The sequence below is a fragment of the Uloborus diversus genome, chromosome 6 (genome assembly GCF_026930045.1).
Source record: "Uloborus diversus isolate 005 chromosome 6, Udiv.v.3.1, whole genome shotgun sequence".
Classification (NCBI taxonomy): Eukaryota; Metazoa; Arthropoda; class Arachnida; order Araneae; family Uloboridae; genus Uloborus; species Uloborus diversus.
In genome coordinates, this window is record NC_072736.1 from 69793892 (window position 1) to 69811978 (window position 18087).

General features: G+C 31.9%; 1 protein-coding gene across 1 annotated transcript in view; it reads right to left on the reverse strand.

Moving 5' to 3' along the window:
• The window catches only part of LOC129224800 (NBAS subunit of NRZ tethering complex-like), a 148290-nt gene that overhangs the window by 51227 nt on the left and 78976 nt on the right, over positions 1–18087 (reverse strand). Inside the window, exons 31-34 of the mRNA XM_054859349.1 lie at positions 13306–13438; positions 12268–12403; positions 10983–11059; positions 1292–1453 (exon numbers count right to left, since the gene is read on the reverse strand). Of these exons, the coding sequence (XP_054715324.1) occupies positions 1292–1453; positions 10983–11059; positions 12268–12403; positions 13306–13438 (508 nt within the window). The remainder of the gene's footprint in view (positions 1–1291; positions 1454–10982; positions 11060–12267; positions 12404–13305; positions 13439–18087) is intronic.

An 18087-nucleotide genomic window follows, 5' to 3' on the forward strand; every position in this document is an offset into this window, starting at 1 on the left:
CTCTTTATAAAAAGTTGATTTTACAGTAGCGTAAAGCTAAACAAACACGCAAACACATATATAATAACATATTAAAAAAAAAAACTTAAAAAATTATTGACAAACCAAATAAAATGGTTCCCCTTTTGATTCTTGCAGAAATGTATTTGCACATAACTCTAAACATAAAAAATCAAAACTGAACCAATTGATAAACTGATGGGAATGGATTGATGTGGGATAACGACATTGAGCTAGGGTGAGTCAAAAATCACAAAAAATATTTACAAGGGTCTTTAAATATCAAAAAAAAAAAAAAAAAAAAAAACTGCATTAGAGTACCCATTTTAAGTATTACGAGTTTCATATCGTAATTCATCATCATTCATAAGTACACTCAAACCTGTTTTTGTGCAGTCTTTTCTTTTTCTGTGATTTTTTTTTTATGTTGTACATAAAAATTCAATCAGATTGAGACTCAATCTGTCAAAATTATTTATAAAGAGAGTGCAAGGTAGTATCTTCAAGTAATGATAAGAGCATCCAGAAGGGAAATTACTGTGACCTCCCAAAAATTTTCTTATCCCGGAAATTTTGTCTGACTATTGGGCAAAATTATCATCACTTGGTTTAATTTGATTTTGTTTAAAGAAGCAATTCCTAGTTATTTTGCAAGTTTTTGAGTTATTTCCTTTGTGAGACTTTTTTTATGCGGTCCCCTATTCACTGCATATATTTTTAACTGTGTTGCAGCAACTTTTTTATAGCTACTGGTGAAGTTTCAAAGGCTTTTTTTATGCATTTTTTTTTAATGTGGACCTTATCCACTGCACAAAAACAGGTTTGGGTATATTTTATTTGATTATCATTTAAGGAAAAAAAAGTACAAATGCTTGAATTATAGCATTTGCTTTTAAAACCATTAAAAGCCTATTAAGTTTTAAAAGTGATACTACTTTCTTAATAGTCAAAAACAAAAATGTAAAATAGTGGAATGGTATGTAAAATTGTTGTCATACAAAACAAGGAAATTTTAATAAAGAAACATTGTTAATAAATCCCACTTTTTTTATTAGCCTAAATTATGAGCTATGCAACATCTAAATTAAATTATTATCCATTGAGGCAGAAAGTTAGCTACAACTAGAAGAAAAAAAATATCTATGGAACTCCCCAACAATGCTTAAGGTACACCAGTTTTAACCCTAATCAGTACAAATAATTACTACTGATATGGGGAAATTACAATAAATAAATTATAAATTAATTTCAAAGACTTTTATACCTTAATAAATCACACTAGTATATTTACCTTTTTTATAATATCCAAAGGATTTAAATCATCATCATTATCAACTGAAAAAGTTGCTGTGCCTATTTCATTCAGTAGCTTGATAGCAAAATAAAGACTTCCAAATTGCAAAACTAAAGGTGTACTTGGTAATGAAGAAAGGAAAGGTTCTGCTTCTTCTCCCTACATGTAACAAAAAGCACTTGTCTTTTAAAACTTGCTAAGTTATATTATAAAACATAAAGAAAAAAGGTTCACCTACATCTGTCACAAATATTTAAAAAAAAAATCAGTATGTACAATTTTTTGCAAATTAATAGACTCATTAGATAATAAAAGGTGACACACTCATTATTTTAATAAGAAGTACAAGGGGGAGAGAGAAAAAAAGTTTCCCCTGTTGACTGTGGTCAGAGTTTCGCATGGAAGTCAAAAAATAGAATGAGACATTAAAGGTAAGATATAACTTTATTTTTCAACAAGTACCAAGGACATTGAGACATTTGTCATGCTAATTGATCAGCTTCAAAAAGCATTCCAAGAAAAACTAAGAACTTTGCATTCAGAAGAAACATTTAAAGGCTTGTTTTACTTCAGTATTGCTTCCAAAGTGTGTTCCGTCCAGATTCTCTTTCAAAACCTGAAACAGATGGAAGGTACTGGGTGCAAGATCAAGACTATGGCGGATAGTGTAGGCACTACCTACCAAGAGTTGCAATCTGTTTTAAATTGCTGTCGTGAAGTGTGGTCTCGCGTTATCACCTAACATCAAAAAACCAATGAAAAGGCAAGGCCGTTTTTCCTGAATTGCCTCTTCCATTTCCACAAGAGGATGTCCTAGTACAACGTAGTATAGTTCATATGCAAAGCCCTGATGTTTTCCTGAAGGGCTTTCTGAAGCTTATCAAGCAGTATGAAAAATGTTTCAATGCGCTTGGTACTTATGTTGACAAATAAAATTGTGTCGTACCTTTCATGTCTCCTTATACATTTGTTCACAGTAGTCAGGAGAAATTAATTAAAAAATATAACTATATTTTAACACTCTTTACTATTAGTACTGAGTACATGCTTTGATAAGCGCAACATTTTATGTGACATTAAACTGCCATGTTTTTTAATCGTGGCAGGCATTTATGCACCCTGATCACACTCCAACAAGAATGTTAGTTATTTATGTTTCATTGGTAATGATTTTTACAATGATTTAACTATTTCCAAGTGTCTTCGATCAGATTCATATGATAGCTGTTTTACAGGATTTGTGGCTGAGGTCTTTCGCTTGTGAAATTCTGTGAGAAAGTGATGACGTCATGAATTCATTAGTTTTGGTCAGTGAACTTTCAGCCAATCAGACGTTGGTTTTGGTTTGATTTTCTTTTGATTCTTGGCAGAACTAATTCTTGATAGTTTTGAGATGATGCAATCATTTGTTCTAGAAAATTCTATGAAAAGTTTATATATAGAAGTGAAGCGCTTTTTTGGAGGGAAATTTTTCCTGAATTCAATTTTGACGAAAGTGCTTGTCACAAGGTGATCAACCTGATGGCTATGCTGCGCCGTGGCTATGATGAATGTGACGTGGTTTTGTTTGAGGGGAGTCTGCCGCCCATGTGCGTAAAGTGTACAGAAGAATGACACAGTACCTTTGAATCTTATGGTGAAGTAACGGCTCCCCCAATGGCTGTGAGAAAATGCATTTTGTGTGCAACCTCCTCTTGGCCATACGCATATTGTGTTCATCGTGCTAGTGCGTGTTGTGTTTACCAAGCTGTGACTGTAGTGAAATTGCCTCCCGTGAATAAACTTTTTCTTGCCACCGAACTCTGATTCCGAACTCATCATTTCTTGCGCTTTGTGGAGTTCTTGTGTCTCATATTCCGCATGAAAACCATGATTTCGGTGATGTGGTGAGTATAAATTATGAGTTCTCTTTATAATGTGTCAACTGTCTTAAAATGATAATGTGAAGTTGTTATTGTATGTATCTGAATTTCGGTTGGTTCCTTATTTGGGATTTCTTTTGATAATGCAAGCTGCTTCAGTCTTTCAAAGCTCCTCGGTCACGACAAAGTGATTCAACTTTGTTGCGGCATTGTCTCACTGGGCTTGGGTTATTTTGCAGTGTAAATTTCTTCATTTGGCGCAGACGCAATATGTCCTATAACACTTTGATCATTGTGCCTTATCTTAATTTTACTCATAAGGGAATTTAATGTCTCCTGAGTTAAAGGCAAGCTCTCTTCTGAAGTCTCGTGAGAATTGTTGTTGTATCTTTGCTCCCTCATGAATTCTTTGGCTAAGGTCAGGACTTCTAGTATGCCATATATTACATATTCAGTGATATGAGGTGCATTCTTTATCTCTTTGTCTATGTCATTACACGTGCTGGCCATTTCCGGTCACCAATTTGAGTCTTTAAATACACAATGTTTATAGTCCAGTCAATAGATACATTTTACCTTACAAAAAATGGGGTCAAAGTTTTTTTTTTAAATTTGTATATATTGGTGCCTACATGGAAAAACCAAGTTATCCAACATGAAAGACCCCGAAAAAACTTTTGGGGGCCGAAAAACCACAAAAATTTATGACTTTTTTTTATTTTTTTCAAAATATCTCTGAAATGGTTCAACTTAGAAAGAAGTATTAAATATAAAGTTTAAAGAACATAAAATTTCCTACAACTTTTGTACTCATAATTTTTTTGTAGCACAAATAGCAAGCTTGCTATAGCTTTTTGAAAATAGGCAGTTTTCCTCCACTCCGAAAAAAAAAGCTTTCACACCGAAAGCAAGGCGTCATAATTATTAGAACTTGAATAGAAACTTTAGTTTCAGAGAGTTTATCAACAGTTAGAGAAGTTTGAGTTTCTTGCTAACCCCCCCCCCCCCCCCCCCCCCCCCCCCCCCCCGCTGGACACAGAGTAGCAATTCTGGCTGACAGATTAGTTCCCACTAGACTCCAAAAACAGACGATGCATTATGAAACTGAAATACATATATACACATTCATTTAAAGCACATACGACGATGCAATAATAAAAAAAAAACCTTCCCCACTGCTCACAAACTAACATTTCTGATCTGACAGAGGTAGTCTTCATCAAATTCCAATAACAGATGATAAATTACAGTTTGTAACTGGATTGCACAATATATACATTCATTTGAGGCATATAATTCGTACATTCTAGTCTAATTATTGCAAACAAAGATGAGATTTTAAAATATTAATGTGAAGGAATGAATATTAGGCAGCTTATAAGCAAACAATCAACACAATCATGCATACTATGCTCTGATACAATAATAATAAACCCTCCCTCACCGCTCACGAACTAATATTTCTGGTCTGACAGAGGTAGTCTTCATTAGACTCCAATAACATATGACTTATATTGCAGTTTGTAATTGAATTACATAATCTTCTCATTCATTTAAAGCACATAATTCGTACCATCTATTCTATTACAAGCGAAAATGCGATATTTGAATATAAATGTGAATGAATAAATATTAGGGTGATAATAAGCAAACAATAGACATAATAATGCATAAATGAAGGTACAATAGTAATACGTAATGAACACTTTGAAAAAATTCTGCAGAAACTGACTTTTTGAGGCATAAAAAACCCAAAAGAATTCCCTTTCAAAATGAAAATCCAACTGTAGATGCTTAATACATACAGTGGCTCCCAAAAGTGTTCGTACACCTTGAAATTTTGTAGTAAAACCAAAATAATGCAAAACTGAATTTGAATATGAAGTCCAATTTTTTTTCACACCATTCTTATGCCATTCTGAATAAAACTCAGTAGTTTTTTTCAAAATATTGCCAGATTTCATTTTTGAAATTTTTCAAAAAATGAAGAGACGGAGAAATAATACGCCACAAAAGTCGTCGTACACTCAAATTTTTTCGAATAAATTCCTGATTAAAACTATCATATGTCATTTTTTTATTATTTTTGCATTGTGTTGGCCCTTAAAAGTCATTTGGCTTTAATTTTTTGTTTATTTATTCCTTAATATTGTGCTTATTACTTTAAAATGACTGGTATTTGAAAAACACCACAAACACCATTCGAAATTTGAATTGTTTACTCACAGTAGCGGTAAATTGGTTTGAAATGTCTCTAAATTAGGTAATTTATACCATTCTATAGTGAAGTGCTTGATAAAATGCTTTAAAGACAAGAATATGATCGAAAACACGGTAAGAAAAGGTCAACTGGCAAAGTTAACAATGCGTGATCGGAGGTTTACAGTTAAAAAAATTATGAAAAATACACATTTGAGTGCTGAAAAAATTTCTGCAGAATTGAATGAAACATTTTACGTTTAATTTTCACCTAAAATCGTTCGTCAAGTTCTCTGATTAACTGGATTAAATGGGACCTCTTCCTGCAGAAATTTTCTTGTTCGTGCGAATAACAGTAAGCTTACGCTTTCCGTCGCAAAATCAATGATAAATAAGCTCAAAACGTTTTGGAACAACGTCTTACTTATAGATGAAAATAAATTTAACATTTTGGGTTAAATTGTTGTATAATTGTAAATAAAAGAAAAAATGAGGAATTTAATCTGAAGAACTTAGTTGGATCAGTTAATCAGGACGGTGAAAGTGTTTTAATGTGAGGGTGCATTACAGCATCGGGACTTGGAAATTTGGAATTTTTTGATTAAATAATGAATCATGCTGTTCATTTAAATATTTTAAAAAGCAATTTTAAACCATTAGCCCAAAATTTGGCAATCGGAAACAACTTTGTTTTTTTATCGAGATAACAATAAGAAGCATACGTTTGCGTTTGGTGCCTCAAAAATTGTCCTTAAGCTTAGAAATACCCCCTCAATCTCCAGATTTGAACTTAATGTAACATATTTAGAGATATCTGGGGGCTAGATTACGAAAATACAGCTTTGAAACGAAAATAGAGCTAGAAACAGTAAGACTCAAACTGGGGTTGAACACTTACTCAGAAATTACGCAAAAAAAGAAAGAAAAAAACAATGAAATCTATTCCCAGACGTTTCAAAGCTCTTGTTGATACTGCATGATGTTCTACTAAATAATAACTTTGTAAAAAGTTAGATTATTTACTAATTTTTTGACATTTTTTCAAAGTGTACGAAGACTTTTGTGAGATAAAATTTCCGGCAATTTTTAGTTTTTGATTTTTTAAAAATTATGTTTTAATGTTTTATTAAAAATTTTCATGTAGTTTTGTTAAATATAGATCATAGATCTTATAATAAAATACCTAGTCCGAAATATTAATTCTAACCAATGGATAATGGCCTATTTCATTGAAAATCGTAGGTGTACGAACACTTTTGGGAGCCACTGTACATCTAAATTACAGGGAGATTCATTCGACAGCAAATAGAGAAAGGACAACAAAATACGCTGTTTATCTTAGAAGCCGTTTTGAAGGCCCAGGTTCTCCCGATTCAGAATCTGTAGGGGGTAGAAAGAAGCTGTATTCCTTTCATTGTTCATCTCCTTGTTGCGGTAATTCCAAAAGCTCCTGGAACAAATCATCTTCAGCAGTCTCATCCAAAGATGAAATTTCTGCAACATTTTCACAATTTGTGCCACTGCAGTGTTTGCACATGCTGGAGCATTTTAAACCTGCATTGCGACAAGAACAGCCTCCAGTACAATTTTTCTTGCAGGTACAAGGTACAATCTTCAAAAGATTCTGAGTAACTGAATCTCTTTTTGTGTCAACAGACATTAGACCTTGCGTTCTGCGTTCCCAACCCCATTTCTCTGGATCAATTATGTTGCCCTACCAACTTTGAATTTGGTGGTAGCATCGATATGAGTGATAGCGTCCAGCATCCCCTCCCCCCCCCCCCCCCCGCACATTGGAGGTAGCCCTGCAAGATTTATTTTAGCTCTGTATACTAGTTTTATAAAAAGATTAAATCACAAAGTATCCAAAGATAGGTTCAAATACTTTATGTCACCTGTGTATAATATTTTCAAAATGTTTTCTCCAGCTGCAGCTACGGCATCATGATGGCTGCTTGAGTCCGTAAATACTTCAATAGCTTCCTTAATTTCAGGAGTTTTTTTTTTTGCCTATTTTGTACAACTTAATTTTTTCTTGGCCAAAGATTGCCGAAGTCGTATCACACCCACTAAACGCATGGATGAAAAGAATATTGCTGGGGTCAAACTTAAAAGATTTAGTGGGGAAAAAAAAAAACAAATCACAAGCATTCCCTCTACCAGGTTTTAAAAAGAACAAGTTGCTGAAAGGCTGTCCTAAAGCTGTCATCAGCACCAACAGATTCATATCCTCTTGCCCACCATAACAACCTTTTCAATTTCCTTCACCTCTGAAAGAGCAGTAAGTCGGGATCTTCTTAAGTCTGCCTGACTTCGATGCCACACTCTTCGAAATATGTCTCAAGAGGTTGAATAAGACTAATCTTGTTATAATTTGCCAGAAATCTTTCTTGAGAAATTTAGTTAACATGTTAGTTTCAACTATTACTTCAAAGGAAGAGATTGATTGCTCATTGATATAGCATTTGTGACAGGCAGTGTGAATTGTCACTTCTTTTAAGTTGGTTTATTCATATTGGCACTAGTATACACAAATTTAAAAAATAAAATCTTTGATCCCATTTTTGTAAAGCAAGCCCGTTTTTTTCTACCTATTGACTGGACTATTAGTCATTTGACCTCCCTACCCCGGGACTATGCGACACTTACATTAAGTGAATTTTAGTTTAAAATATCTAAAAATTAACGATGTAATGATGGTAGCTATATTTTATGTCTTATAAAGTAGAAGTACCTTAAAATGTCATTACCATCCAGATCAAAAGTTATAACTTTGTGCTTAATGATGATAGACTGAGGAAAAAATGATAGGGTCTGGTGGGGGAAAGTGGTCAATGGGGTAAAGTGGTCATACGTCAAATAAATGGCTATAGCTTGGAAATAAACGTTCGAATGAATGTGAAACTTTTATTTTAGAGTAAAGCAGTTAGAAACTACATTTTTAATACAAAATTTTACAACTGGAAAAATTTTTTTTGGTAAAAAAAATATTTTTCGTGAACATGAAAAATTTTAAAATCTAAACACCTATTTTAACATCCTTGGGAAATTTTGTTTGTTAGAATTAGGAACAGATTGACTGTACAAGAAGCTTCCTACATTTCTCAAGAACTCTTACTCATTAGCAGTTAGCTGAATATATTTTAGATAATTTTTTAGAACAATTTAAGTAAGATGGGGTAAAGTGGTCATAATATTAGGCTTAACGAATATTGTTCTTCTAATGTCACTTAATCTTTAGGTATAAGGCAGATACAAATTAAATATTAATTTTACTCAATATGTATTGTTTTTACAGTAAACGGGGTTAAATATACGAGTATATGCGTATATTTATACGCATATATACTCGTGTTGACATGTACATAGACGTATTCACATAAATGCGCCAATAAATACATATATGGGTATCTGCAAATATTTTTTATCCACACAGCTATACATTCTACTATACACGTATATGCTCGCTTATACTCGTATATATAAGAACACTTATATACTCAGGTATATACGCGTATGTACTCGAGTAGACACTTACATACAAGCATATGATATAAAAGTGTACAGGTTGAGTTTGCATTCTTGAGCAAATTAATAAAAGGTGTTAGAGGAGAGGAGAAGAAGTAAGAGTTAATAAGGAACATATGGTCACAAACACAATGCTGACGCGCTACATGCACGCAAAGTGAGAAATTGATGGATGCAAAAAAAGTCACAAATTTCTATATATATATATATATATATATATATATATATATATATATATATATATATATATATATATATATATATATATTACACAAATGCAATTTTACACAACATTTTAGGACTTAAGAAAGTTTTAAACTGATTGATGAAATTTACGGCCTTTAGCTGAAAAACATCATGCGTCGCATTTACAGATCCCTCTCTGTTGCAAAAACGAGACTTTTGAAAATTTTTCATCAGCTGCTGCGCCTTTGTTGCGATGCGTGTATTAGAGCTACTACGGACCATAACTTTCAACAACTGCTCTAAATATTTCTTAAAAACTAAAATGTTAGGTAAAATCATCTGTGTGAAACAAATTTGTGCCCTGCTTTGCCTCCTGGCTTTGTGTGCATGTAGCACGTCAGTGATTATAACTTCCTTATGATTCTTTGCTTCTTATCTTTCTTCCTCTTATCTTTCTATCCTCCCCTCTCACACCCCTTTGATTTTTGCCCAAGAGCTTAGATTCACTCTGTAGGCCGACATGTATATAAGCGTATATTCTCGTGTACACATACATATACTGGTGTATACACGATAATGTACGTATATACGTCTATACAGGTATATAATCGTGTGTACACGTGTACATGTGTATATACTCGTGCTTCCATATTATATATACGTGAGTAGACACACAGACGCACTGGATGTATCCACGAATTAACTCGTGTACACCCGTATATGTATGTACGTACACTTATATGTGCGTATATACTTCTAGTATACACATATATACTCAAGTATGCACGTATTTTCTCAAGATACAAGTGCATACACGTATATACTCGTATATACACGTGACACGTACATATACGTGACACGTATATACATGTGATACGTATGTACTCATGTAGACACGTATAGACTCCTGTAGGTAATCAAGTATACATGCTTATATACTCGTATTTATACGTATATACTTGAGTAGGCACGTGCATGCATGTATCTGATGTATACATGTATCTACTCATATAGGAACGTGTTTACTCGTGTATAACACAACACGTATATATTCGTGTACACATGTACTCGTGAATATACTTGTAATTATAAAAACAACTGAAATATACAAGTATTAGGGTTTTTTATAATGGTTTTGCTACTATTTTTAACTATGACCACTTTACCCCATGCTATGACCACTTTCCCCCACCCCATGGGGTAAAGTGGTCATAAAAACATAGGGAAAAGAAAGTTCTATAAAACTACTAAAATCAATATTTTTCTTCCTAAAATTTAATGTACCGTGTTCTTTAATAATGCAATGTAAAATAACAACAAAAAAAGTTGAAGTGTTTAAAGAATTTGTTGCATTTATTATCCACCTAAGTTGAAAACATACGATTTTATGACCACTTTACCCCACCAGACCCTACTAAGTGCATTATTTCTAATATTTTAGATGCTTGGTTTTTTGAAATTTTTTTTAAAAACTTTGAATGCTTTATTCCACATGTTAAACTGAAACTCATTAGAAAAATTGATGAATATTTAAAAAAAATAATCAATACTATAGCATTTTTAGCATATTTCTTAAGCTTTTAGATGATAAACTTAATGAAATATTAATTAACCAATTGATCCATGAATCAAGATTAAAGAAAGCATAGGAAACCAAAATTGCAAAGTGACACTTTTGATAAAACTAACAAATTTAACTTCAATATCTTAAAATAAAGGAAGATGTTTTTGGAAATTTTGCAGTTAAAAAAAAAAAAAAACACATATCTTATTTCTCTAAAAAATGCCAAACCGCACACATGTGAAAAGATGAAAAACTGAAAAGTTTTGGATGCAAAATAACATTTTTCTGGAGAATTGCCCATACGTGCACACATATATGGATAAAGGAAGACTGAAGAAAATCTATTTACCTCTTTGAAGGTTAAAAGCACACAAAGGCTGTAAACTAAATCTTCTGATAAAAAGGCTCTTGCAATATCAAATATAACTAGAAAAGAAAATACAATTAGATTTTATTTGAATTCATTATACAAATTTTTTAAATACAAGTATATCATTGCATATACTCGTACATATAATTGTTCGTCATTTCCTCTCTCCAGTAATGCATTTTTGGAAAAGAACAAAGACTTTTAAACAGATAACGACAGTAAAAAATGAGCTTTTCAGTATTATGTTTCATACCATGAAAAAGAAAAGAGTAAAAAAAAAACATCAACTGCAGTACGTAAAAGTTATAAATACTAATCACATAAAGTGGTTAAGGAGCAGAAAAAGCTCCTTAAAGTAAGAAATTGAGTCAAAACGGGGGGTAGGGGTGGGGGGGGGGGAGGTTAGTTTCTTAACAATACTATTTTGACTGTGGTTATTAAAGTTTTGATTCAATTTTCTGTAAGGGCTAAATTTTATGTAGTAAAATTATAAATATAAAATGGGACAAAACCAAAGACATTATGTAAGAATAATTACGCATTAAAAAATTAGCATTAAAAATATTAAATAAAAACGATAATACAACATAATCCAAAAGTTAACATAACATACTACTGCTTTTACTAACAGCTCTTCTACAAATTTCAGCAATTACTCATAACTAGTAGTGAACATACAACATATTAGAACAGAATCCTATTAAATGTTTAAAGTTTAAAATGTTTTTTTCATTTGCACATTTAAACAAGGAGACACATTTTGTTAGAAGCACTAACATAACTTTGTTTACATTTCTGATCACTTTTGATTCAATACATGCATGACATTTCCCCTTATTTATAACTCAGAAACGCCCTCTGCAGGAAACATACATCTGAGTGAATAGAGTTTTTAAAGATGTAATAAGATCTAAATAACAGGATATTCTTTGGAGATAAAAACAGCATTTCTGTTTTCATAAGCTAAAGCTAAATTCTCTCAGGGAATCACTTCCAATTGCAAGGCAGTAATGTTCAGCTTTCTGTCTGATGTGAGCTGATCATAAATTTATTTTAATTCTATTTCATTAACATTCACATTTGCTAAATTTATTTTTAAAGTTTATACCAATTTATGTAAATTTATTTTTATCAATAGTAATTATTTAAGGCTTCGATCAATGATCAAGTTTTTTGGTAAAGGAAAAAACTGAAAAAAAAAAAAAAAAAGCTTAACAAATATTTGATTTAAAAAAAGAAATACATTTTAGAATGTTAGTCATACCGGGATTTTCAACAGCAGTCTTAGATGATTCATATTTCAAAAAATCTTCTAATAAACATGCACGAAATATACAGAAAGCAATCTCCAGCGACTGAGGAAAATCAGGTCTAGCATATCGAAAGTAGTTAACTTCTAACTAAAAGAATAATTAGGTATTAGTCATTTTAACCTCAAAAACAGCCACTATTATTTAAATGACTAGAGTAACCAACAGATAGAAAAAAGTATCTTAGAAGTGCACAAACGGATTGTTCATCAATAAATTAGTCACAGCATTTTTTCAATGAAATTTTCAGTTCATGCACAGATTCAAATCAACATGCAATAAAAAGTAACTCACAACCAACTACCTAAACATTTATTATAAAAATAATGTTAGTTGGAACTAAATAATATAAGTTAATGGCAAAGATTTTAATGAACAGAGTGCCACAGTAAGAAAAGATATAATGAATACACTCACAACATGTAACAATAAAGAACAAGTTTTAATGTATAACTGGACAATTTGTTTAAACCAGAAAGCTATTTTAAGGCATATAACAACATAAAAAATAAACTATTTATGGGAAGTTACTCAATTATAGATAATATAGATATATGCATATGCATTCTTGAGAGAAAATCAACACAAAGCAAAATCAATGTAGAAGGTGTTCCTTTTTCATTGTCTTCCTTTTCTACATTTTATACATTTTACGGTGCATACATTGCAAAAAAAAAAGTAGCAAGTATTTCCATAACATTCAAAAGCATATTTTAAGAAAACGTTATAGTTAGGATTTTTTTTAGGGGGGGGGGGGGCTTACTCATCTGTAATGGTTGAGTAGTTTTTGTTAGGTAAATAAAGGTCAATTTAGATTACTTAGTCAGCTTAAAATTTTACAAAGCAAACAGACATTGTTATTTTTAGAAGTATGGTTTGAAAACAATTTGGATTATTTTTACAACTACAAATCAAATACTAAAGAGTATGATGTTCTCTTGCATTCTTTTCAACTACAGAGCTGAAAGAAACTAATTAGATACTGAACTTACTTTACTGATATGAGAATTTTCAATTAGCCCAGAATAGAAATCACAAATTCCTTGCTTGTTAAAACTTTTGTTACAATTTTCATCAATATCAGACATATTTTCTTTCCAAGATATTCCAAGTGGTTGAATCCAGCTATAAAAATCAAATTTGTTTTAAAATGAAACATACAACTACCACAAAAGATTTTTAACCAAAACTTTAGCTTAACTTTTATAACAAGAGGCTGATTTTTTTTTTCTTTTTAATGATTTATGAGCAAAAAATGACAAACCTTTCTTTCCCTCTCACCCCTATTTTTCTTTTCTTTTTCAATTTTTGAACAAAGTGAAAAAAATAAGGAAATAAAGAATTTTAAAGAAAAAGATAAAACTCAATCAAGTATAGCTGCAATAATCTCATCTCAAGCACATCTTATCATCAATAATGTTTTTACTTAAAATAAAATTCTCAGTTGGCTTTTTGAGCAAGGGAGGAAATCTATTCAAGCTTTAAATATCACATTTTCTTTGTTTGTTTGTTTGTTTTTTTTTTTTTTTTCAATTTCCTGCCTTAAAATTTGAGCAAGGTATAATCTTATAAGGCATTCAACATTAAAGGCAATATAGATAAAGTTACTGATGCTGGAAGTATTACTAGGAGAAAGTAATTTGAACAAATTTTATAAGGCATTATTTTTAAGGAATGAAACATGCATCAAAAACCACATTTTAACTCTTATATTCTCTTTTTCTTTCCCTTCATAGATTGATAACTTGTGTAATTTATTATGGCACTTATTTCTTATTGCTGCTCATGTGGGAGACCTTTAGCACAACGTTAGAAAAAGTTTTTACTCTTCACAAATATTTCAGCAAGGGAAAGAAATAAAGCAAAGTATAGAACAGAGGCGGCGATAAGCCTGGATTCAATATCATATTATAAGCAGATAATTATATCTATGAATATATTAAATGAAGCTCTTTGCATTTTCGTAGATAATTCAATTAAGTTTCATAGGACTTGACCGATGCATCGGCCTGGCCGATACATCGGCGCCGATGATTCAACAATTTAGACATCGGCATCAGTGGCCAATGCTAACTTGCAGGAAACATCGGCCCATCAGTCTTAAAAAGCATCGAAAAGCCGATGGAATCGGCCGATGTTTTTGAAAAAAAAAAGGACCTTTGTTGTTTTACTTTTTAATACAAAGTAAAGGGAGCTATTGTTTTCATATAAAATTATTTACTTAAATTTCAGTAGGAATTTCTATTTTAGTCACCCCTGAAAGAGTTTTTAATACTGCATTCAGGTACCGAACAAGTTAATAATTGCGTTGTTTCTTGCAGCTGGACGTACGTATGTATCTCTCGTAAGTCATACATAACCCAAAAATGGTAAGCTGTCCGTTCCAGTTGTGCACTTCCCTTTTTGTTTTCGATCGGGTGTTCTAAAAAGCCTATTTACTGATTTTTTGTGGCTATTAATTACTTATTTCAATGGAAAACTAATATAGCATCTCAGACTGGCGATCATTTGTTGATATATTGCCGAATTGGAGACCATGGAAACAAATGAGATGGCGAAACTGGTTTTGTTTCATTTTGTTACATTCCCGTTGAACCAACAGTAATTTTTAATTTTTCGATATTTGTAATATGAATCACAGTAATGCAGTCTTTTCTGTATCGCTTTGGCGGAGCTACAAGTTTGGGGCCCGTCAAAATGCATTTTGGGGCCCTATTTCTCTATCACAGAAATTGTAAAACATTTATGATAAGCATTTTTGTAACTCTTAGGTGCCCCTATGGTTATGGGGCCTCTCGCGCAATTGCAACATTTGCTATATTTTAAATCCGCCACTGCACGTCAAAACAAACTGTGGTGCAAGTTTTAAAAGGGTTTTTCTGCTCAATGTTTATGATTATTTTGAACTCTATTTTTTACGACTATTTTTTTCTATTTCCGAGAACACTTGCATGCCCCTTCTACCACTCCCTCAATTTCTGAAATTAAACTCTAGTTGTACTTCTTAGTTGTTTAAAACTAACACCATTCATAAAATTAGAGATATTTTTTTTTCAAGCTTTATCTATTGTTTGGAAAGAATTTAGAGCATTAATGTAAGAAACTGATTAAAGACGTTTTGAATGGTGACATAATTCGGAAATCAAAGGGACTTTTGAATTTTTTCTTCGGAAGTGCTGAAGTAGATTCAGAAACTCTTCTGAGGCGTTGGTGGTAGCGGTTCTGTACTAAAAAAATAAGGCCGAAGTTTAATGTTGTGAGTTGCTCCAAAATCAGAGGGTGACCCCTCCCCCCCCAATCCACCCTTGTCATTTCAAGCATTTCTTAAATATTTAGCGATTATTTATTTTGGTCAGGAAATGTCATTTTACATATTTCTTATACATGTTTTACCTACATTTCGTAATGCGCCAGCTTTTTTGCATCATTAATAGCGATCGATTTTTTTTCTGTTGTAAGTAACTATTTTTATGTATTTATATAAAATCAATGAAATTATGAATCAGTTATTTTCGTTTTCATCATATTTTTAATAATATGTTATAGAAAAGTTTCAAGGATTTTCTATTATGCATTTTTTTTTAATTTCAGAAAATTATTGTTAAATTGAAAAAAATTAATTTGAACTTGTTTGTAGTGCTTCATAAAAGATTAAAAAATCAAATTGTTCAATATTACGCGTGCAAATATCAGATCAAGTAGTATATGTATTCAGTTTTTAACTTGGTGTAAATATTGAGTTTGTTTATTGTAGCTGCGTTTTAAGAACCTCACTCTTTTCATGGCTATTTCTTTTTTCCGCAAAATTTTTGTCACTGTTATAGCTTTTATGAAAAATGCAAACTTTTCTATTCATAAATTTTAAATAAGTATCAAAATATTCCTATTATGATTTAATACAGTAATTTATCTGTTACCTTTTTTGTTTAATTTGATGACTAAAAAATGTCTACGTGCAATCTTTCCACTTTAATTGCGTAATTTGTTGACGGTTTCATAGTTTTATTTATTTTTTTTTTGAATGATTAAGCAACATAATTTAATGTTTTTTTACTAAGTTTAGTGTATCTAAATCCATACATTATTACAATATTACTGAAATCTTTGATATATGTTCAATTAAAAAAAATAAAAAAAATCAATTGGTTACTTAACAGTCTCTTTGTTTTTCTCCCTTTTTTTTCTTTCTTTCTTTTTTTTGGCTCTTGTTCTTTGTCTTCCATCATACAGCAGTCAAAAAAGGAGAAGCATAACTACACCCTATACAGAATGTACGTAGTAGGAGAAGCTGCTGTACCGACAGGCAAAATTTACTTTTCAATTTTTGTTGGTCTCTGGGAATGGATAATCGATCAGATTTTTTTTTAGCAAAATCTGTAACTTATCATCTAATTTGTCAGGTGAAAATCTCAAAGTTTTCAACTTCAAAAAAGATTTCTTAAAAACCATCTTTTTTGTCCGTGGGTACAACACCCCGTTCACTCCGCGGACAGGTGCCTTTGTACCCGTGGACATATAAAAAAATAATATATAGGTAGGTCTGAGGAACTCAATTATACTCAATAACTTTTCATAAGCCATTTTATATTGAAATACCTCAAACATCCATTGAAAATAACATTAAATAAAATATCCAACAGAAATTAAACTTTGAAAATTAATTAAAGGTTTTTTCTTTTTTTAATTCTCCTTAATTTTTAACATCAGTGAACTCTTTAAAAAAGTCATTACTCTTAAGAGAGTTACTGATGTTATGAATAATTATTATGTGTTTAAACAAAAAAATAATAACTAGATTCATGATAGTATTGCTTTCTATGTACCTACATAATAACTTCAGTTTATATGCAAATTTAAACCTTTAACCAAAATTAACCCACCACAAAAAAAACTCATTTTAGATTAAACCGACAAAATCTGTAAAAGTTGACTTCAAATGAAAACAGGTGGGATTGACCGTCTGTAGATCCTACAACAGGTGAAGGTTACTTAACATTATATCTTCAAGCCTTACTTCAAATTCATCATCATTGTGGAAAGCAAATTTCGGACGTTGATGACAAGGCATCATTTTGAGATACTTCACATTGTAAGAAGACTCAGGTGTGACCCAAGGAGACTAAAAATTGCTGTCCGTGGCTACAAAGGTACGCCATTTTGGTTTTGCAAGCCAGTCACATTGACAGAACCACAGTTTTACAACATTAAATATCAGAAACAAAACGTTCAAAATATAGGAAATCATGATACCTACAACAAAAACGAATAATCCATGACGGATGAAAAGAAAGAAATTGGTCAGGTTTTTTTTTTACTTAGGTCCTACTAAAACAGAAAAAATGTGATAGAATCTTAAATGTTCGTTTGATGGCGTTGAAACTTCCTGGGGTACTGGAGAGGGCTGTGACACACACTTTGAACCCCAATTAGGATCTCTCTCGACAATACCCAGAATTTCCCGACCAACGTCCGTAGGTACAACCATCCATGGGTACAGCAGTTTCCCCTACGATCTCCAAAAGTTCGGGGGACAAGCTGTATAAAACCTTACCCAGAATAGTTCACAATACCGAAGCACATCCACCTTCAAAAGGTCACCTTGACGGACTATGTACTTCTGCCAGTGTCTTATAACTTTTGGAAACACTTCTGGAAGCCATTTTTCACTTCCTTCTGTGATGCAGCTTTACCTTCTCCTGACGGAAGAAAGCGGCGTCCATGCAAATGTTTTTTTTTAACTGGGAACAGGTAAAAGTCATACGGAGCTAAGTCCG